General features: G+C 44.6%; 2 protein-coding genes and 1 long non-coding RNA gene across 3 annotated transcripts; 2 read left to right on the plus strand and 1 right to left on the minus strand.

The window, feature by feature from the left end:
- The first annotated feature begins 5,481 nt into the window (after positions 1 to 5,481).
- Positions 5,482 to 8,414, plus strand: LOC147988574 (protein FAR1-RELATED SEQUENCE 5-like). The gene is made up of 5 exons (XM_087542654.1): positions 5,482 to 6,847; positions 6,924 to 7,111; positions 7,183 to 7,263; positions 7,569 to 7,662; positions 8,320 to 8,414. The coding sequence occupies exons 1-5, from the start codon at positions 5,482 to 5,484 to the stop codon at positions 8,412 to 8,414; spliced, it is 1,824 nt and encodes a 607-aa protein (XP_087398780.1).
- Positions 8,415 to 18,432: 10,018 nt separating this feature from the next.
- Positions 18,433 to 23,924, minus strand: LOC147988575 (uncharacterized). The gene is made up of 2 exons (XR_015615954.1): positions 23,385 to 23,924; positions 18,433 to 18,838 (listed from the first exon to the last, which is right to left on the minus strand). It is a non-coding gene; the product is annotated as an uncharacterized LOC147988575 (long non-coding RNA).
- On the plus strand, positions 19,837 to 21,514 carry LOC147988576 (protein FAR1-RELATED SEQUENCE 5-like). Its single transcript, XM_087542656.1, has 2 exons — positions 19,837 to 21,211; positions 21,288 to 21,514. Exons 1-2 carry the CDS (start codon positions 19,846 to 19,848, stop codon positions 21,512 to 21,514), a joined length of 1,593 nt encoding a protein of 530 aa, XP_087398782.1. The 5' UTR covers positions 19,837 to 19,845.
- Positions 23,925 to 24,087: the final 163 nt, after the last annotated feature.

A 24,087-nucleotide genomic window follows, 5' to 3' on the forward strand; every position in this document is an offset into this window, starting at 1 on the left:
GAACATACCAAATTGTCATGGTGGAAAATGTAAATGCAAGGGGGTCAGCAAAAACACTTGCCGCATGCAACGCATACGTATGGCATCTGAAACATTTGATATGCAAATACGGTTGCCACATTGTGCAGACAGTTTGCCACACTGTCTTATATGCAGAAATGGCAGCAGGCAGTCTGTTCACACTCTATTTGCCACACTGTCTTATATGCAGAATGGCAACAGGCAGTGTGTTCGTACTCTATTTGCCATATGAATATACTACCTAGATGGCAACAAGCACACTTTAAGTGCGCAGTGGTTGCCATCCAGTGCACTTGGCTCTTGAATGCCCACTGACTACCGATTGTGGCAACTGTCACACCGTGGTTGCTGTCACATAACATTCAGAAAACACACTGGCCGCAATGGCACTTGGATCTTGAATGCCCACTGACTACCAACTGTGGCAACTGTCACACCGTGGTTGCTGTCACATAACATTCAGAAAACACACTAGCCGCAATGAAAATAGAATGGTTGTGGCACCTAACACAGGAATTCAGCAATCTTAGTTGCCACACGGAAAAAAGAGCGTGTGTTTGGTAAATATCACATTAGTTTAGCAGAATTAGTTGCCACATGGAAGAGCGTGTGTGTGGCAAGTATCGCATTACTTCAGCAAAATTAGTTGCCATGTGCGGAAGCTAACATGTGGCAACTAACACAGTCGTTTTCAGTAATTTGTTGCCGCAAGGGGAAACACGTTTGTGGCAACTATCAAATATGTTCAGGGAGTAAGTGGTCGCGCAATCATGATAGTTAATGTAACTATCAAGTCCGCCTCATTCTGCATTTTCAAAAACCAAACTAACTAGATCTAGGGTTCAATGGCAACTACTTTGACTTCAAATTCACCCTCGAAATTCTCCCACGAACTCACTGCAAAACACAAAATCGAACCAACGCGCATCAAAAACTACCCGGAAGACACCTGCTCAATCCATATGCAAAAACTAGTGCGTGCCTCCGAACAAGCAGAACCACGCCGACGATGCCACCGCCGCGGCCGCGACAAAACTGGCCAATGCAACCAAAAACGTCTAGCAGACGACTTCGGCGCCGGCGGGAACGCAGACGCATCGATGAATCGCCTCAATCTCTACAAATCTTGATCGAGGAACCGAACAGGGAGGGAAGGGGATGAAATGCAGGAAGGGATTGCGAGGGGTGCATCGAGCAGTACCTTCAACCCGCAGGCGCTCCGGCGAGCCGCTCCGTTCCGGCGAGCACCACCGACGGTCCCGAGCACCGTCGATTCTTCCGCCTTCACCGTCGCCTTCTCCCCTCTCCTTCTCCTTCGATAGTTGGAAATGCGAGTGGGTTCTGCCAGTAACTGCGGTGCAGAAGAGTAAATGGGAGCGTGAGGGGGAGGGGCAGAGGCATGCGACGTCAACCGCAGTCGAAGCGTGGCGTGCGAGCGCATTGCAGTTCCACCGCACGACTCAGATGGCAACCGCTGACCGCGGGGTGGCAACCAACGTGCGGGCGAACCTACTCGCACACCGCACACGCGCCTCATCCTACGTGGCACAAAAAACCACCTGGTTTGTTCCAAGATTCATGCACACACCTGCCAACGGTGATGCTTGCGTGTGGTCGGGGTGGTGAACGCCCACACGTGTGGGCGTTAACATTTCCGTTTTCTTTTTGTCTGCAAATTATTGAAATGATTACTCCACCGCAACAGAGTAAGGATCAGGAAAGCCCCCGCGGAGCGCGAGCTCAACCCTAGCCAGAAATGTGCAACTATCCACGAGGGCGTTCATAACGAAACAAGATGGCAATGTTGTCAAGCCAGCAGTCGGCACCTTGTTTGATTTATTGGATGAAGCATATCAATTCTAAAATTTGTATTCGTGGGAGATTGGATTTGGGATAAGGTATTCAAAAAGTAGGCTAAATGTGGAGAGGGTTAAGTGCATTCAGGAGATAGTCAGTGGATGTGCAGTGCATTTTTTATTTTGGTCTCAATTAAGAAATTAGCAACTTGTATAAAAACCAAATGTTCTCGACTGACAAATCATTGTATGTCCATTGGCAGGGTAAACCAGAGAGGGAGAATACAATGGATGGTATATTTCAGAACACCGGACAGCGCACAACTACTCTCTGTCAAGTACTTGTGGCGAGAAGATGCACTGGCCTTGTTAAACACTAAGAATCTTGTTAAACAGCCGAGAGAAAACAATGTTAGTCTTGGAAAGGTTTTTAGCATAGTTGGCATTTTTTTGGATCAGTTGACAATGCGCCATTTACAAAAAGGTCACTCAAGACGCTGTGCTGCAAGTTGAACAAAGAGAAGTCTGATTTAGATGCCCGGAAAACAATGGACATATTTGTAGAGATGAAGGCAAACGATCTAGAATTCAACTATACTGTCCAGGTTGATGATGAGAGCAGGATAAAAACACTTATGTGGGTTAATGGTGGCAGTGTAGACCAATATAGGTGTTTCGGAGAAGAGGACAAACCTATCTGATATGCCGTTTGGGCTTTTTGTAGGAGTCCACAATCACTTCCAAAGCATAATCTTTGGGTGGGGTTGTGAGTTCCTATGTGCGGCCATGGAGTTCTCCCTGCTAGATCGCGCCCTTGTTGTTCTTCCTGCCACTCTGGTTGGTGGGTGGGTGGATGGGTGGGGAGGGGGATTGTTGGAGAAGACGAGCTGGGCGCGAAAATGCGGTAAATGCGTGAGGTGACTAGAGCACTTGGCTGCTTTGATGGGTGGTGGATTGGTGGGCCACAAAGCAACTTTTTGCACGTCGAGACTTGAAAAAAAAGTGCCCACGCTGCTATTCCATCGACCCATCGCGAATCTTGTCATTGTTGGACCTAACCAACCATTTACACTGTTTAGCTGGTCAAAGCAAAATTACCAATTTAATTTCTATGGCAGAAGCGCATGGATACAATAGTATGATTAAATAAAATTGTTGGTGGGGCTAATGAATTTGTGGCCGTGAAATCGTTTGATTATATTATGGCATAGAAAGTAAAAAAATCGAAAAATAATAAATCAATCTACACCTGATGGGCGCGATTAGAATGTACAATTAAATTAAACACTGTTAATGATCGTATTATCTGTAGCCCGCACTGACTAAATCTTTGCCATAAATGGCGGGATATTATTGAAATGGCTCACGTGGGAGGAAGAACCAGCTGCCCACGTCGACGATTCACTTTTGGTACGTCTCACAATCTCGAGTGTGGGACGCGGCTTGCCTGCGGCCTTGGCGTGCGACCATCGGTGCGACACGGTCATCGCACGGCTGTGCGTGAGCCCCCGATGCTGATTCTCGACGTCCTTCCCCTCTATACTCGGCCCCTCCTCCACAAGCCCGAGCACCCGCCAACGACACGCCAACCCCTTGCGTGGCCGTCCCACATGCTCCCGCTAGGCTCCGCATCTCAGACCAGCGAGGACGGCGCCATGGAGGATCCCGTCCCCATGGAACTGTTGTGCGACTAGGTCGAGCAGGCGGACCACGGCGGCGGCCAGCCGAGCCGGGACGCTGATTTAGCAGGCGGACCACGGCGCCGGCCAGCCGAGCCGGGGATGCTGATTCAGCAGGCGCACGCGGGCGGCGGCCAGCCGGGAACCGGGATGGGGTGAGATGCGTGAGTGCGCACGCCCGAGTAGAAGCTCCACGGCAGCGCGACGAGATCCGCTCGATGGGCAGGAAGTGCTTGGAGGCTCGAGGAGCAGGAGCAGCAGAGGACATGGAAAGCTTCAGCTGAGCTTGAGTTCCGACCCAGGAGAGGGATGTGGATAAGGGATGTATCCATACAGACGGCAATTAGCATTAGGATCTGTATTCTGTTTTTTTAAGAGAAAATCCGCAGAGGGAGGGGGCTCACGCACAGCCGTGCGATGGCCGCGTCGCACCGATGGTCGCACGCCAAGGCCGCAGGCAAGCCGTGTGATGGCTGCGGATTTTCTCTAAAAAAAAACAGAATACAGATCCTAATACTGGACATCCCGTGATACCTATTTCGTTCCGTAATACTCTCGCACCATTAAGACTAAACAAAAATCAAGTGAAAAAAAACTCATTGTCTGTGAAACATATCCACAAAATGCCCGCGAAACAGATCCGCATATGCAGAAAAGCACGCCAAAATATACTCCTGAAGGCGAGAGAGGCCTACAACCTCGGCAGAACAATCAATGGCGGCTTGACCAAGGAAGCACAAGTAAAATCTCCTCTTAAATTGGGCAGCCAAGGAATCCCGTCCCTGATGTCTTCTTCGAGTCTCACGTCCCCGGTGGCTTCTCCAAGAAGTGGTCCAGGGAACCAAGATGCTCCCGATGATTCCCAGTCACCAAAAGTAAGAAATCGCACTATGTTCTTCACGATGAATCACCGGCAAATTCTCCTGTTGTACCGTTTTAGAACTTGTACAGGAAACCATGACTAGTGACCACAATCTGGAGATGCGAAACAACGACAAGAAGTTAGTTCTGGTTCTGTTGCATTTGGACAAACAAATTAGGAGCATGTACAGTACCCCAATTTCACATTTAATTGGATGAAAAGACGTTCTTGCACAAACCGTATAAAATAGAACAAGGATTGCAGAGTGCATCTTAATTTTTCCTCTAAACCTTAAGACTACTACAGTATTGATCCCTCAATGCACTGCATGTTTCCCAATACAAATATGATTGCAAGACAGATAAATATGATTCATGAATGGGTTGATCAAAACTTGTGGTAGGGAAATATGATTGCCATTTGCCATGTGTGTGGATTAACTAAATTGAATCCTAACTGATACAGGATTCGCAACAAACCACGGCAGATCACAGTGATGAAAGGGTACCAAAGCTTGGCATGACATTTTTATCTGAAGAGGAAGCTTATTTATTTTATAACAAGTATAATGAAACTATCGGTTTCAGCATCAAAAGAAGTAGTGGCCATAAAGTGAAGAACTCTTATGTATTTCAGCAACGCACATTTACATGCTCTCGTCAAGGTACATGTTACTTCTAATTTGTTTTGATTCTAACCACTTATTTATGATCTAAGACAAGTACTACAACTCACAGGCCACTGGCAAGAAGATAAAAGAGAGGACACATTCAGTTACAGTAGGCTTGAAACACGATGTGGTTGTAATGCTCGTATGAAGATAAGCCTTAAAAATGCTTTTTATTGTGTGTATGAATTCGAGGCATCACATAACCACACTCTTGCTCATGGAATCATGGCCCAGTACTTGAGATCCCAGAGAAAAGTAACAGAAGCACATATAGCAAATGCTGAGGTTGCAAAGTCAGTAGGCATTTCAAATAAAGCAACATTCGATTTGATGGCCAAGGAAGCATGTGGAAGTGAAAACCTTGGCTTTATACGTGAAGATTTGAAAAATCGTTTGTACTCAAAGAGAACAATAAAAGCAAAGAATGGTGACACAGGGGGAGTATTAGAGTACATGGAGAAGAAGGTCTCAGAAGATGTCAACTTCTTATATTCAATTCAAGTTGATGAAGATGAGTTGATAACTAATATTTTTTGGACTGACTCGAAAATGGTATCAAACTACGCATTATTCGGCGATGTTATATGCTTTGACACCACATACAGGAAACTAGATGATGGACGCCCATTTGGTTTGATTGTTGGGGTGAATAATCATCAAAAAACTGTTGTCTTTGGCGCCGCACTTCTCTATGATGAAACTGCTGCAAGCTTTGCTTGGCTTTTCAGAACTTTCTTAAAAGTTATGTCTGGGAAACATCCATGTACAATTCTCACCGATGAAGATGCAGCAATGGCAAAGGCAATCCATAAAGTGTTCCCTCATTCTCACCATAGACTTTGCGTGTGGCATATGAATCAAAATGCTTGCAAGCATCTCGCTGGAGTTGTTGATGAATATAAGAAATTCAATGTTGATTTTCAACATTGTATATATGATATAGAAGAGGAAGATGAATTTGTAAGTGCATGGAATAAAATGATTGACAAGTATGGACTAGGTGACAATGCATGGTTGCAAAGGCTATTTGAGAAGAAAGAACAGTGGGCACTAGTATATGGTAAAAATACGTTCTCTGCCCACATGAGCACTACCCAACGAAGTGAAAGCATGAACAATGAACTAAAGAGGTACATTGGTGTTAAATATGACATGCTTACTTTCTTTGAGCATTTTGAACGGCTAGTTTCAGATAAAAGATGTGAAGAGGTGAAGTATGACTTTAAAGCAACACAAACTACTCCGAAGTTGAAGGCTGAATCAAGCTATATGCTAACACAAGCTGCAGCTACATATACTCCAGCAATATTCAAGATGTTTCAAGATCAAGTGCTTCGGACTCTGAACTACGACACATTGCTTTGTGATGAAAGTGACACAGAGTTGAAGATTTATGTAGTAAAATTTCATGGCACACAACGGGAGCATGTTGTTAGATTCATTCCAAAAGAAGAAAAGGTTAGTTGCAGCTGCAAAAGGTTTGAGTTTTCTGGAATCCTTTGCTCTCATTGCTTGAAGGTACTTGATATTAATAATATCAAGCATATCCCTGGAGAATATATCTTGAAAAGATGGACAATTGATGCCAAAGTTCTAGATATAACAAGCAAATGCAACCCGCATGAGAACCTAAAAGAAAGAATGTCCAATCGCTACAAGGAACTGTGCAGAATGTTCTTGAAAATAGCTGCTCGTGCCGCTGAGTCAGAAGACTCATACAATAAGGCTGCTAAATTTGCAGAGCAATTAGCACAAGATGTGGAGAAATGCTTGAAGATTAGAGCTGATCCAGATTTGGGAGACTCGTGTACTAAAGAAGGTGCATATTATACTAATAATAATTTCCTAGACTATTGACAAACAAAGACTGATGTTTACCATTACAGTGGCAGTAGGAGTGAACATCCCCTGTAGCAGAATTTCAAAACATAATGATGGGCTTGCAAAGCCAAAAGGTATGAAGGTCAAGGAGAAGACTGTCAAAGGATCAAAAAGGCCTGTTGGTGGATTTGAGAAAGCAACTTCAAAGAAGAAAAGGAACACAGATGATATTGTACAACTAGAGCCTCATGGCACCTCAAAGGTATTATACTTTGTCGCTTTGTGTCTTATAAAACCTTCAACATTATTAACCTTTTGAATCATTTTTGATAGGCCCCTTCGGAGAAACCAACTTCAAAGAAGAAAAAGAACAAAAAAGTTATTGTACAACTACAACCTCATGGATTCTCAACGGTATAACGTTGTTGCTTGTTTCTTATAAAACACTCAATTGTATTGACCTTTCTCTATCATTTTCAACAGGGTCCTTTGGAATTTTTTGGTAACCAAATGGGTGCATATCAATTAGACTACAACACTATCCTAAATGCTTCAATGCAACCATCAATTGATAATACCATCCCGATGCCACTGCATACCCAACAACTGTTGGCGGGATTCCAACCATACAACACAACAGTGGTAGAAGCAGTCCACTCTTTCAAGTTTACGATTTTTTTAAACTTCATTGAAACTGAACTTTGCTACTTTGTGCACAGGGTCATCCGACAGACCACATGTCCACCTATTTACAGCAGCAGAACTCTGCTCAGCCAACACCTATCCAAAATGCTACAATGCAGCCATCAACTGGTCCGAGCTTCCCCATGCAACCACAAACCCAAGCACCACACAACACTCCAGTGGTACAACATTCCACCCTTACGAGTTTTCCAGTTTTTAAACTTCACTGAAACTGATAGTTGCTACTTTGTGCACAGGGTCATCCGACAAACCACATGTCCACCTATATACAAAAGCATAACTCTGCTCAACCAACACCTATCCTAAATGCTATAATGCAACCATCAACTGGTCCGAGCTTTCCGATGCAACCACAAACCCAAGCACCACACAATACTCCAGTGGTATAACATTCCCCCCTTTTGAGTTTTCCAGCCTTTTAAACTTCATTTAAACTGAAAGTTCCTACGTTGTGCACAGGGTCATCCAACAAACCACAAGTACACCTTTTTACAACAGAAGAACTCTGCTCTGAATCCCTGCCTGATAGAACCCATTGGAGCCTCTAACTATAGTTCGATGACAGGATAAAATCAAGGCCTCCTTCTTCAACCGAAGGCGACATCTATTGTAAATGCTACAATGCAGCCATCAGTTGGTCACACCATCCTGATGCCACCACAGACCCAAGACCCACACTATACTCCAGTGGTATAACATTCCATACTTCCAAGTTTTCCAATTTCTCAACTTTAATGAAACTGAAATTGCTACCTTTCTGCCCAGGGTCATCCGAAAAATCACATGTCTACCTATTTACAGCAGCAACAATCGGCGCAGAATCCCTCAGTGCAAAGGACCATTGGAACCTCTACCTCTAGTGTGACGACAGGACAAAACCAAGCCTTCCTCAATCAACCGAAGCCAACATGATCTATTTTGTTGTCGCGAGTTTTATCTCATGTGTGTTTTGACTTCAAAGTTGCAAATAATTTTTATTAGAACTTGTATGTGTTGGGGAACGTAGCATAAATTCAAAATTTTCCTACGTGTCACCAAGATCTATCTATGGAGTCATCTAGCAACGAGGGAGGAGTGGATCTACATACCCTTGTAGATCGCGCGCGGAAGCGTTCAAGAGAACGGGGTCGTACTCGTCGTGATCCAAATCACCGATGATCCTAGCGCCGAACGGACGTCACCTCCGCGTTCAACACACGTACGGAGCAGCGACATCTCCTCCTTCTTGATCCAGAAAGGGGGAAGGAGAGGTTGATTGAGATCCAACAACACGACGGCGTGGTGGTGGAAGTAGCGGGATTCCAACAGGGCTTCGCTAAGCGCTGCGGGAGGAGGGAGATGTGTCACGGGAGGGAGAGGGAGGCGCCAGGCCTTAGGTATGGTTGCCCTCCCTTCCCCCCACTATATATAGGGCCAAGGGAGAGGGGGAGGGCGCAGCCTTGCCCCTTCCTCCAAGGAAGGGTGCGGCCAAGGGGGGGGGGAGGAGTCCATCCTCCCCAAGGCACCTCGGAGGTGCCTTCCCCCTTTAGGACTCTCCCTTTTCCTCTACTCTTGGCGCATGGGCCTCTTGGGGCTGGTGCCCTTGGCCCATATAGGCCAAGGCGCGCCCCCTACAGCCCATGTGGCCCCCGGGGCAGGTGGCCCCACCCGGTGGACCCCCGGGACCCTTCTGGTGGTCCCGGTACAATACCGGTGACCCCGAAACTTGTCCCGATGGCCGAAATAGCACTTCCTATATATTATTCTTTACCTCCGAACCATTCTGGAACTCCTCGTGACATCCGGGATCTCATCCGGGACTCCGAACAACTTTCGGGTTACCGCATACTAATATCTCTATAACCCTAGCGTCACCGAACCTTAAGTGTGTAGACCCTACGGGTTCGGGAGACATGCAGACATGACCGAGATGACTCTCCGGTCAATAACCAACAGCAGGATCTGGATACCCATGTTGGCTCCCACATGTTCCACGATGATCTCATCGGATGAACCACGATGTCAAGGACTTAATCAATCCCGTATACAATTCCCTTTGTCTAGCGGTACGATACTTGCCCGAGATTCGATCGTCGGTATCCTGATACCTTGTTCAATCTCGTTACCGGCAAGTCTCTTTACTCGTTCCATAACACATCATCCCGTGATCAACTCCTTGATCACATTGTGCACATTATGATGATGTCCTACCGAGTGGGCCTAGAGATACCTCTCCGTTTACACGGAGTGACAAATCCCAGTCTCGATTCGTGCCAACCCAACAGATACTTTCGGAGATACCCGTAGTGTACCTTTATAGCCACCCAGTTACGTTGTGACGTTTGGCACACCCAAAGCATTCCTACGGTATCCGGGAGTTGCACAATCTCATGGTCTAAGGAAATGATACTTGACATTAGAAAAGCTTTAGCATACGAACTACACGATCTAGTGCTATGCTTAGGATTGGGTCTTGTCCATCACATCATTCTCCTAATGATGTGATCCCGTTATCAACGACATCCAATGTCCATGGTTAGGAAACCGTAACCATCTATTGATCAACGAGCTAGTCAACTAGAGGCTTACTAGGGACATGGTGTTGTCTATGTATCCACACATGTATCTGAGTTTCCTATCAATACAATTCTAGCATGGATAATAAACGATTATCATGAACAAGGAAATATAATAATAATCAATTTATTATTGCCTCTAGGGCATATTTCCAACAGTCTCCCACTTGCACTAGAGTCAATAATCTAGTTCACATCGCCATGTGATTAACACTCACAGGTCACATCGCCATGTGACCAACATCCAAAGAGTTTACTAGTGTCACTAAACTAGTTCACATCATCATGTGATTAAGACTCAATGAGTTCTGGGTTTGATCATGTTTTGCTTGTGAGAGAGGTTATAGTCAACGGGTCTGCAACATTTAGATCTGTATGTACTTCGCAAATTTCTATGTCATCTTGTAGATGCAACTTCTACGCTACATTTGGAGCCACTTCAAATAACTGTTCTAGTTGGAGCTATTCTAAATTGTTGCTCCATTATACGTATCCGATATCTCTACTCAGAGCTTTCCGGATAGGTGTTAAGCTTGCATCGACGTAACCCTTTACGACGAACTCTTTTACCACCTCCATAATCGAGAAAATTCCTTAGTCCACTAGTTACTAAGGATAACTTTGACCGCTGTCCTGTGATCCATTCTTGGATCACTCTTGTACCCCTTGACTGACTCATGGCAAGGCACACTTCAGGTGCGGTACACAGCATAACATACTGTAGAGCCTATGTCTTAAGCATAGGGGACGACCTTCGTCCTTTCTCTCTATTCCGCCGTGGTCGAGCTTTAAGTCTTAACTTCATACCTTACAACTCAGGCAAGAACTCCTTCTTTGACTGATCCATCTTGAACACCTTCAAGATCATGTCAAGGTATGTGCTCATTTGAAAGTACCATTAAGCGTTTTGATCTATCCTTATAGATCTTGATGCTCAATGTTCAAGTAGCTTAATCCAGGCTTTCCATTGAAAAACACTTTCCAAATAACCCTATATGCTTTCCAGAAATTCTACGTCATTTCCGATCAACAATATGTCAACAACATATACTCATCAGAAATTCTATAGTGCTCCCACTCACTTCTTTGGAAATACAAGTTTCTCATAAACTTTGTATAAACCCAAAATCTTTGATCATCTCATCAAAGCGTACATTCCAACTCCGAGATGCTTACTCCAGTCCTTAGAAGGATTGCTGGAGCTTTGCATACATATTAGCATCTTTCAGGATTGACAAAACCTTCCGGTTGTATCACATACAACCTTTCCTCAAGAAAATCGTCGAGGAAACAATGTTTTGACATCCTATCTGCAAGATTTCATAAATAATGCAGTAATCGCTAATATAATTCCAACAGACTCTTAGCATCGCTACGAGTGAGAAAGTCTCACCATAGTCAACTCTTTGAACTTGTCGGGAAACTTCTTAACGACAAGTCGAGCTTTCTTAATGGTGACATTTACCATCATTGTCTGTCTTCCTTTTAAATCCATCTGTACTCAACAGCCTCACGACCATCAAGTAGTTCTTCCAAAGTCTACACTTTGTTTTCATACATGGATCCTCTCTCGGATTTTATGGCCTCGAGCCATTTATCAGAATCCGGGCCCACCATCGCTTCTCCATGGCTCGTAGGTTCATTGTTGTCTAGCAACATGACTTCCAAGACAGGATTACGTACCACTCTGAAGTAGTACGCATCCTTGTCATCCCACGAGGTTTGGTAGTGACTTCATCCGAAGTTTCATGATCACTATCATAAGCTTCCACTTCAATTGGTGTAGGTGCCACAGGAACAACTTCCTGTGCCCTGCCACACACTAGTTGAAGAGACGGTTTAATAACCTCATCAAGTCTCCACCATCCTCCCACTCAATTCTTTCGAGAGAAACTTTTCCTCGAGAAAGGACCCGATTCTAGAAACAATCCCTTATTGCTTTCGGATCTGAGACAGGAGGTACACCCAACTATTTTGGGTGTCCTATGAAGATGCATTTATCCGCTTTGGGTTCGAGCTTATAAGCCTGAAACTTTTTCACATAAGCGTCGCAGCCCCAAACTTTTAAGAAATGACAGCTTAGGTTTCTCTAAACCATAGTTCATACGGTGTCATCTCATCGGAATTACGTGGTGCCCTATTTAAAGTGAATGTGGTTGTCTCTAATGCCTAACCCATAAACTATCGCGGTAATTCAATAAGAGACATCATGGTATGCATCATATCCGATAGGGTGCAGTTATGATGTACGGACACACCATCACACCATGGTGTTCCTGGCTGTATTGGTTGTGAAACAACTTCCACAATGTCTTAATTCTATGCCAAACTCGTAATTCAGATATTCATCTCTATGATCATATCATAGATATTTTATCCTCTTGTCACGATGATATTTCAACTTCACCCTGAAATTACTTGAACCTTTCAATAATTCAGACTCGTGATTCATCAAGTAAATATACTCAACATCTACTCAAATCATCTGTGAAGTAAGAACATAACGATATCCACTACATGCCTCAGCACTCATTGGACTGCACACATCAAAATGTATTACTTCCAACAAGTTGCTTTCTAGTTCCATTTTATTGAAAACGAGGCTTTCAGTCATCTTGCCCATGTGGTATGATTTGCATGTCTCAGGTGATTCAAAATCAAGTGAGTCCAAACGGTCCATTTGCATGGAGTTTCTTCATGCATATACACCAATAGACATGGTTCGCATGCCTCAAACTTTTCAAAAACGAGTGAGCCCAAAGATCCATCAACATGGAGCTTCTTCATGCGTTTTATACCGATATGACTTACGTGGCAGTGCCACAAGTAGGTGGTACTATCATTACTATCTTTTGGCATGAACATGTGTATAACTATGATCGAGATTCAATGAACCATTCATTTTAGGTGCAAGACCATTGAAGGTATTATTCAAATAAACAGAGTAACCGTTATTCTCCTTAAATGAATAACTGTATTGCGATAGACATAATCCAATCATGTCTATGCTCAACGCAAACACCAATCTCGATGGTAGAGGGAGCGTGCGATGCTTGATCAACACATATCGTCAGCTCACCTTTAGCTAGTCTCCGTTTATTCCGTAGCCTTTTGTTTTGAGTTACTAACACTTAGCAACCGAACCGGTATCTAATACCCTGGTGCTACTAGGAGTACTAGTAAAGTACACATTAACATAATACATCCAATATACTTCTATCGACCTTGCCAGCCTTCTTATCTACCAAGTATCTAGGGTAATTCTGCTCCCGTGGCTGTTCCCTTTATTACAGAAGCACTTAGTCTCGGGTTTGGGTTCAACCTTGGGTTTCTTCACTAGAGCAGCAGCTGATTTGCCGTTTCATGAAGTATCCCTTCTTGCCCTTGCCCTTCTTAAAACTAGTGGTTTCACCAACCATCAACAATTGATGCTCCTTCTTGATTTCTACTTTCGCGGTGTCAAACATCGCGAATATCTCAAGGATCATCATATATGTCCCCGATATATCATAGTTCATCACGAAGCTCTAGCAGCTTGGTGGTAATGACTTCGGAGAACCATCACTATTTCATCTGGAAGATCAACTCCCACTCGATTCAAGCGATTGTTGTACTCAGACAATCTGAGCACAAGCACAACAATTGAGCTTTTCTCCTTAGTTTGCAGGCTAGAAAATTGTCGGAGGTCTTATACCTCTTGACGTGGGCACGAGCCTGAAATCCCAATTTCAGCCCTCGAAACATCTCATATGTTTCGCGACGTTTCAAAAACGTCTTCGGTGCCTCAACTCTAAGCCGTTTAACTGAACTATCACGTAGTTATCAAAATGTGTATGTCAGATGTTCGCAACATCCATAGACAACGTTCGAGGTTCAGCACACTGAGCGGTGCATTAAGGACATAAGCCTTCTATGAAGCAATGAGGACAATCCTCAGTTTACGGACCTAGTCCGCATAATTACCACTATCAACTTTCAACTAAATTTTCTCTAGGAACATATCTAAACAGTAGAACTGAAGCGCGAGCTACGACATAATTTGCGAAGACCTTTTGACTATGTTCAGGATAATTAAGTTCATCTTATGAACTCCCACTCAGATAGACATCCCTCTAGTCATCTAAGTGATTACATGATCCGAGTCAACTAGGCCGTGTCCGATCATCACGTGAGACGGACTAGTCATCATCGGCGAACATCTTCATGTTGATCGTATCTACCATACGACTCATGCTCGACCTTTCGGTCTTCTGTGTTCTGAGGCCATGTCTATACACATGCTAGGCTCGTCAAGTCAACCTAAGTGTTTGCATGTGTAAATCTGTCTTACACCCGTTGTATGTGAACGTTTGAATCAAACACACGATCATCACGTGGTGCATTGAAACAACGAACTGTCGCAACGGTGCACAGTTAGGGGGAACACTTTCTTGAAATTTTAATGAGGGATCATCTTATTTACTACCGTCGTTCTAAGTAAACAAGATGCATAAACATGATAAACATCACATGCAATCAAATAGTGACATGATATGGCCAATATCATATTGCTCCTTTTGATCTCCATCTTCGGGGCTCCATTATCATCATCGTCACCGGCATGACACCATGATCTCCATCATCATGATCTCCATCATCGTGTCTCCATGAAGTTGTCACGTCATCTATTACTTCTACTACTACAGCTAACGGTTAGCAATAAAGTAAAGTAATTACATGACGTTTATGTTGACACACATGTCATAAATAAATTAAGACAACTCCTATGGCTCCTGCCGGTTGTCATACTCATCGACATGCAAGTCGTGATTCCTATTACAAGAACATGATCAATCTCATACATCACATATATCATTCATCACATCCTTTTGGCCATATCACATCACATAGCATACCCTGCAAAAACAAGTTAGACGTCCTCTAATTGTTGTTTGCATGTTTTACGTGGCTGCTATGGGTTTCTAGCAAGAACGTTTCTTACCTACGCAAAGACCACAACGTGATATGCCAATTGCTATTTACCCTTCATAAGGACCCTTTTCATCGAATCCGATCCGACTAAAGTGGGAGAGACAGACACCCGCCAGCCACCTAATGCAACTAGTGCATGTCAGTCGGTGGAACCAGTCTCACGTAAGAGTACGTGTAAGGTCGGTCCGGGCCGCTTCATCCCACGATGCCGCCGAACCAAGATTGGACTAGTAACGGTAAGCATATTGAACAAAATCAACGCCCACAACTACTTTGTGTTCTACTCGTGCATAGAAACTACGCATAGACCTAGCTCATGATGCCACTGTTGGGGAACGTAGCATAAATTCAAAATTTTCCTACGTGTCACCAAGATCTATCTATGGAGTCATCTAGCAACAAGGGAGGAGTGGATCTACATACCCTTGTAGATCGCGCGCGGAAGCGTTCAAGAGAACGGGGTTGATGGAGTCGTACTCGTCGTGATCCAAATCACCGATGATCCTAGTGCCGAACGGACGGCACCTCCGCGTTCAACACACGTACGGAGCAGCGACGTCTCCTCCTTCTTGATCCAGCAAGGGGGAAGGAGAGGTTGATGGAGATCCAACAACACGACGGCGTGGTTGTGGAAGTAGCGGGATTCCAACAGGGCTTCGCTAAGCGCTGCGGGAGGAGGGAGATGTGTCACGGGAGGGAGAGGGAGGCGCCAGGCCTTAGGTATGGTTGCCCTCCCTTCCCCCCACTATATATAGGGCCAAGGGAGAGGGGGAGGGCGCAGCCTTGCCCCTTCCTCCAAGGAAGGGTGCGGCCAAGGGGGGGGGGAGGAGTCCATCCTCCCCAAGGCACCTCGGAGGTGCCTTCCCCCTTTAGGACTCTCCCTTTTTCCTCTACTCTTGGCGCATGGGCCTCTTGGGGCTGGTGCCCTTGGCCCATATAGGCCAAGGCGCACCCCCTACAGCCCATGTGGCCCCCGGGGCAGGTGGCCCCACCCGGTGGACCCCCGGCACCCTTCTGGTGGTCCCGGTACAATACCTGTGACCCCAAAACTTGTCCCGATGGCCGAAATAGCACTTCCTATATATAATTCTTTACCTCCGGACCATTCCGGAACTCCTCGTGACGTCCGGGATCTCTTCCGGGACTCCGAACAACTTTCGGGTTACCGCATACTAATATCTCTATAACCCTAGCGTCACCGAACCTTAAGTGTGTAGACCCTACGGGTTCGGGAGACATGCAGACATGACCGAGATGACTCTCCGGTCAATAACCAACAGCAGGATCTGGATACCCATGTTGGCTCCCACATGTTCCACGATGATCTCATCGGATGAACCACGATGTCAAGGACTTAATCAATCCCGTATACAATTCCCTTTGTCTAGCGGTACGATACTTGCCCGAGATTCGATCGTCGGTATCCCGATACCTTGTTCAATCTCGTTACCGGCAAGTCTCTTTACTCGTTCCATAACACATCATCCCGTGATCAACTCCTTGATCACATTGTGCACATTATGATGATGTCCTACCGAGTGGGCCCAGAGATACCTCTCCGTTTACACGGAGTGACAAATCCCAGTCTCGATTCTTGCCAACCCAACAGATACTTTCGGAGATACCCGTAGTGTACCTTTATAGCCACCCAGTTACGTTGTGACGTTTGGCACACCCAAAGCACTCCTACGGTATCCGGGAGTTGCACAATCTCATGGTCTAAGGAAATGATACTTGACATTAGGAAAGCTTTAGCATACGAACTACACGATCTAGTGCTATGCTTAGGATTGGGTCTTGTCCATCACATCATTCTCCTAATGATGTGATCCCGTTATCAACGACATCCAATGTCCATGGTCAGGAAACCGTAACCATCTATTGATCAACGAGCTAGTCAACTAGAGGCTTACTAGGGACATGGTGTTGTCTATGTATCCACACATGTATCTGAGTTTCCTATCAATACAATTCTAGCATGGAGAATAAACGATTATCATGAACAAGGAAATATAATAATAATCAATTTATTATTGCCTGTAGGGCATATTTCCAACAGTATGTACCATCAACTGAATGCTACTAAATGTCCCCAATCAAATATACTAGTTCACATATATTTTTTAATTGCGTACTAATTCATAGAATTAGCTGTGAACAATTTTCCACAAGCATCGTTCTCATATGAGCCTCTAAGCTATCCTTGTCTCATTTTAAGTTACGATGACCGGGATCCCAATGATCCATTTCAATTATGCATAATATATGTACACTGAACCATCTATCTGAATGTCATGCTTAGAGGCATAGAGCGAAATTAACAATCAGTCCGAATTTAGCATGTAAGGAATCTTAATTTAACTGAATGAAAGCAGAGTACTGGAATTGCTATTAGCCCTCCCTTCTCTGAATTTAACACGCATCTTAACTGAATGAAAGCAGAGTAATTGTCATCTTAACTGAATGTCACCCTTCTCTGAATTTAACACGCATGAGACTGGAATGACACAAGAAGAAGAGGAAATTACCTGTGTTATGCGGAGGTAATACTCCATGTATGAGCTGCAGTTCCTTTCTTCTTCCTATCTGAGTACCAATTTGATGGCGCCGATGCTGATTCTCGACGTCCTTCCCCTCTATACTCGGCCCCTCCTCCACAAGCCCGAGCACCCGCCAAGGACACGCCAACCCCTTTGCGTGGCCGTCCCACATGCTCCCGCTAGGCTCCGCATCTCAGACCAGCGAGGACGGCGCCGTGGAGGATCCCGTCCCCATGGAACTGCTGTGCGACTAGGTCGAGCAGGCGGACCACGGCGGCGGCCAGCCGAGCCAGGACGCTGATTCAGCAGGCGGACCACGGCGCCGGCCAGCCGAGCCGGGGATGCTGATTCAGCAGGCGCACGCGGGCGGCGGCCAGCCGGGAACCGGGATGGGGTGAGATGCGTGAGTGCGCACGCCCGAGTAGAAGTTGCACGGCAGCGCGACGAGATCCGCTCGATGGGCAGGAAGTGCTTGGAGGCTCGAGGAGCAGGAGCAGCAGAGGATATGGAAAGCTTCAGCTGAGCTTGAGTTCCGACCCAGGAGAGGGATGTGGATAAGGGATGTATCCATACAGATGGCAATCAGCATTAGGATCTGTATTCTGTTTTTTTTTGAGAGAAAATCCGCAGCGGGAGGGGGCTCACGCACAGCCGTGCGATGGCCGCGTCGCACCGATGGTCGCACGCCAAGGCCGCAGGCAAGCCGTGCGATGGCTGCGGATTTTCTCTCAAAAAAAACCAGAATACAGATCCTAATACCGGACATCCCGTGATACCTATTTCGTTCCGTAATACTCTCGCACCATTAAGACTAAACAAAAATCAAGTGAAAAAAAAACTCATCGTCTGTGAAACATATCCACAAAATGCCCGCGAAACAGATCCGCATATGCAGAAAAGCACGCCAAAATATACTCCTGAAGGCGAGAGAGGCCTACAACCTCGGCAGAACAATCAATGGCGGCTTGACCAAGGAAGCACAGGTAAAATCTCCTCTTAAATTGGGCAGCCAAGGAATCCCGTCCCTGATGTCTTCTTCGAGTCTCACGTCCCCGGTGGCTTCTCCAAGAAGTGGTCCAGGGAACCAAGATGCTCCCGATGATTCCCAGTCACCAAAAGTAAGAAATTGCACTATGTTCTTCACGATGAATCACCGGCAAATTCTCCTGCTGTACCGTTTTAGAACTTGTACAGGAAACCATGACTAGTGACCACAATCTGGAGATGCGAAACAACGACAAGAAGTTAGTTCTGGTTCTGTTGCATTTGGAAAAACAAATTAGGAGCATGTACAGTACCCCAATTTCACATTTAATTGGATGAAAAGACGTTCTTGCACAAACCGTATAAAATAGAACAAGGATTGCAGAGTGCATCTTAATTTTTCCTCTAAACCTTAAGACTACTACAGTATTGATCCCTCAATGCACTGCATGTTTCCCAATACAAATATGATTGCAAGACAGATAAATATGATTCATGAATGGGTTGATCAAAACTTGTGGCAGGGAAATATGATTGCCATTTGCCATGTCTGTGGATTAACTAAATTGAATCCTAACTGATACAGGATTCGCAACAAACCACGGCAGATCACAGTGATGAAAGGGTACCAAAGCTTGGCATGACATTTTTATCTGAAGAGGAAGCTTATTTATTTTATAACAAGTATGCTGAAACTATCGGTTTCAGCATCAGAAGAAGTAGTGGCCATAAAGTGAAGAACTGTTCTGTATTTCAGCAACGCACATTTACATGCTCTCGTCAAGGTGCATGTTACTTCTAATTTGTTTTGATTCTAACCACTTATTTATGCTCTAAGACAAGTACTACACACAGGCCACCGGCAAGAAGATAAAAGAGAGGACACATTCAGTTACAGTAGGCCTGAAACACGATGTGGTTGTAATGCTCGTATGAAGATAAGCCTTAAAAATGCTTTTTATTGTGTGTATGAATTCGAGGCATCACATAACCACACTCTTGCTCATGGAATCATGGCCCAGTACTTGAGATCCCAGAGAAAAGTAACAGAAGCACATATAGCAAATGCTGAGGTTGCAAAGTCAGTAGGCATTTCAAATAAAGCAACATTCGATTTGATGGCCAAGGAAGCATGTGGAAGTGAAAACCTTGGCTTTATACGTGAAGATTTGAAAAATCGTCTGTACTCAAAGAGAACAATAAAAGCAAAGAATGGTGACACAGGGGGAGTATTAGAGTACATGGAGAAGAAGGTCTCAGAAGATGTCAACTTCTTCTATTCAATTCAAGTTGATGAAGAGGAGTTGATAACTAATATTTTTTGGACTGACTCGAAAATGGTATCAGACTACGCATTATTCGGCGATGTTATATGCTTTGACACCACATATAGGAAACTAGATGATGGACGCCCATTTGGTTTGATTGTTGGGGTGAATAATCATCAAAAAACTGTTGTCTTTGGCGCCGCACTTCTCTATGATGAAACTGCTGCAAGCTTTGCTTGGCTTTTCAGAACTTTCTTAAAAGTTATGTCTGGGAAACATCCACGTACAATTCTCACCGATGAAGATGCAGCAATGGCAAAGGCAATCCGTAAAGTGTTCCCTCATTCTCACCATAGACTTTGCGTGTGGCATATGAATCAAAATGCTTGCAAGCATCTCGCTGGAGTTGTTGATGAATATAAGAAATTCAATGTTGATTTTCAACATTGTATATATGATATAGAAGAGGAGGATGAATTTGTAAGTGCATGGAATAAAATGATTGACAAGTATGGACTAGGTGACAATGCATGGTTGCAAAGGCTATTTGAGAAGAAAGAACAGTGGGCACTAGTATATGGTAAAAATACGTTCTCTGCCCACATGAGCACTACCCAACGAAGTGAAAGCATGAACAATAAACTAAAGAGGTACATTAGTGATAAATATGACATGCTTACTTTCTTTGAGCATTTTGAACGGCTAGTTTCAGATAAAAGATGTGAAGAGGTGAAGTATGACTTTAAAGCAACACAAACTACTCCGAAGTTGAAGGCTGAATCAAGCTATATGCTAACACAAGCTGCAGCTACATATACTCCAGCAATATTCAAGATGTTTCAAGATCAAGTGCTTCGGACTCTGAACTACGACACATTGCTTTGTGATGAAAGTGACACAGAGTTGAAGATTTATGTAGTAAAATTTCATGGCACACAACGGGAGCATGTTGTTAGATTCATTCCAAAAGAAGAAAAGGTTAGTTGCAGCTGCAAAAGGTTTGAGTTTTCTGGAATCCTTTGCTCTCATTGCTTGAAGGTACTTGATATTAATAATATCAAGCATATCCCTGGAGAATATATCTTGAAAAGATGGACAATTGATGCCAAAGTTCTAGATATAACAAGCAAATGCAACCCGCATGAGAACCTAAAAGCAAGAATGTCCAATCGCTACAAGGAACTGTGCAGAATGTTCTTGAAAATAGCTGCTCGTGCCGCTGAGTCAGAAGACTCATACAATAAGGCTGCTAAATTTGCAGAGCAATTAGCACAAGATGTGGAGAAATGCTTGAAGATTAGAGCTGATCCAGATTTGGGAGACTCGTGTACTAAAGAAGGTGCATATTATACTAATAATAATTTCCTAGACTATTGACAAACAAAGACTGATGTTTACCATTACAGTGGCAGCAGGAGTGAACATCCCCTGTAGCAGAATTTCAAAACATAATGATGGGCTTGCAAAGCCAAAAGGTATGAAGGTCAAGGAGAAGACTGTCAAAGGATCAAAAAGGCCTGTTGGTGGATTTGAGAAAGCAACTTCAAAGAAGAAAAGGAACACAGATGATATTGTACAACTAGAGCCTCATGGCACCTCAAAGGTATTATACTTCGTCGCTTTGTGTCTTATAAAACCTTAAACATTATTAACCTTTTGAATCATTTTTGATAGGCCCCTTCGGAGAAACCGACTTCAAAGAAGAAAAAGAACAAAAAAGTTATTGTACAACTACAACCTCATGGCCTCTCAACGGTATAACGTTGTTGCTTGTTTCTTATAAAACACTCAATTGTATTGACCTTTCTCTATCATTTTCAACAGGGTCCTTTGGAATTTTTCGGTAACCAAATGGGTGCATATCAATTAGACTACAACACTATCCTAAATGCTTCAATGCAACCATCAATTGATAATACCATCCCGATGCCACTGCATACCCAACAACTGTTGGCGGGATTCCAACCATACAACACAACAGTGGTAGAAGCAGTCCACTCTTTCAAGTTTACGATTTTTTTGAACTTCATTGAAACTGAACTTTGCTACTTTGTGCACAGGGTCATCCGACAGACCACATGTCCACCTATTTACAGCAGCAGAACTCTGCTCAGCCAACACCTATCCAAAATGCTACAATGCAGCCATCAACTGGTCCGAGCTTCCCCATGCAACCACAAACCCAAGCACCACACAACACTCCAGTGGTACAACATTCCACCCTTTCGAGTTTTCCAGTTTTTAAACTTCACTGAAACTGATAGTTGCTACTTTGTGCACAGGGTCATCCGACAAACCACATGTCCACCTATATACAAAAGCATAACTCTGCTCAACCAACACCTATCCTAAATGCTATAATGCAACCATCAACTGGTCTGAGCTTTCCGATGCAACCACAAACCCAAGCACCACACAATACTCCAGTGGTATAACATTCCCCCCTTTTGAGTTTTCCAGCCTTTTAAACTTCATTTAAACTGAAAGTTCCTACGTTGTGCACAGGGTCATCCAACAAACCACAAGTACACCTTTTTACAACAGAAGAACTCTGCTCTGAATCCCTGCCTGATAGAACCCATTGGAGCCTCTAACTATAGTTCGATCACAGGATAAAATCAAGGCCTCCTTCTTCAACCGAAGGTGACATCTATTGTAAATGCTACAATGCAGCCATCAGTTGGTCACACCATCCTGATGCCACCACAGACCCAAGACACACACTATACTCCAGTGGTATAACATTCCATACTTCCAAGTTTTCCAATTTCTCAACTTCAATGAAACTGAAATTGCTACCTTTTTGCCCAGGGTCATCCGAAAAATCACATGTCTACCTATTTACAGCAGCAACAATTGGCGCAGAATCCCTCAGTGCAAAGGACCATTGGAACCTCTACCTCTAGTGTGACGACAGGACAAAACCAAGCCTTCCTCAATCAACCGAAGCCAACATGATCTATTTTGTTGTCGCGAGTTTTATCTCATGTGTGTTTTGACTTCAAAGTTGCAAATAATTTTTATTAGAACTTGTATGTACCATCAACTGAATGCTACTAAATGTCCCCAATCAAATATACTAGTTCACATATATTTTTTAATTGCGTACTAATTCATAGAATTAGCTGTGAACAATTTTCCACAAGCATCGTTCTCATATGAGCCTCTAAGCTATCCTTGTCTCATTTTAAGTTACGATGACCGGGATCCCAATGATCCATTTCAATTATGCATAATATATGTACACTGAACCATCTATCTGAATGTCATGCTTAGAGGCATAGAGCGAGCAGAAAACAAATTGACAATCAGTCCGAATTTAGCATGTAAGGAATCTTAATTTAACTGAATGAAAGCAGAGTACTGGAATTGCTATTAGCCCTCCCTTCTCTGAATTTAACACGCATCTTAACTGAATGAAAGCAGAGTAATTGTCATCTTAACTGAATGTCATCCTTCTCTGAATTTAACACGCATGAGACTGGAATGACACAAGAAGAATAGGAAATTACCTGTGTTATGCGGAGGTAATACTCCATGTATGAGCTGCAGTTCCTTTCTTCTTCCTATCTGAGTACCAATTTGATGGCGCCGATGCTGATTCTCGACGTCATTCCCCTCTATACTCGGCCCCTCCTCCACAAGTCCGAGCACCCGCCAAGGACACGCCAACCCCTTTGCGTGGCCGTCCCACATGCTCCCGCTAGGCTCCGCATCTCAGACCAGCGAGGACGGCGCCGTGGAGGATCCCGTCCCCATGGAACTGCTGTGTGACTAGGTCGAGCAGGCGGACCACGGCGGCGGCTAGCCGAGCCGGGACGCTGATTCAGCAGGCGGACCACGGCGCCGGCCAGCCGAGCCGGGGATGCTGATTCAGCAGGCGCACGCGGGCGGCGGCCAGCCGGGAACCGGGATGGGGTGAGATGCGTGAGTGCGCACGCCCGAGTAGAAGCTGCACGGCAGCGCGACGAGATCCGCTCGATGGGCAGGAAGTGCTTGGAGGCTCGAGGAGCAGGAGCAGCAGAGGACATGGAAAGCTTCAGCTGAGCTTGAGTTCCAACCCAGGAGAGGGATGTGGATAAGGGATGTATCCATACAGACGGCAATCAGCATTAGGATCTGTATTCTGGTTTTTTTTTGAGAGAAAATCCGCAGCGGGAGGGGGCTCACGCACAGCCGTGCGATGGCCGCGTCGCACCGATGGTCGCACGCCAA

The sequence above is a fragment of the Triticum urartu genome, chromosome 1A (genome assembly GCF_056163025.1).
Source record: "Triticum urartu cultivar PI428250 chromosome 1A, HENAU_Tu73, whole genome shotgun sequence".
Classification (NCBI taxonomy): Eukaryota; Viridiplantae; Streptophyta; class Magnoliopsida; order Poales; family Poaceae; genus Triticum; species Triticum urartu.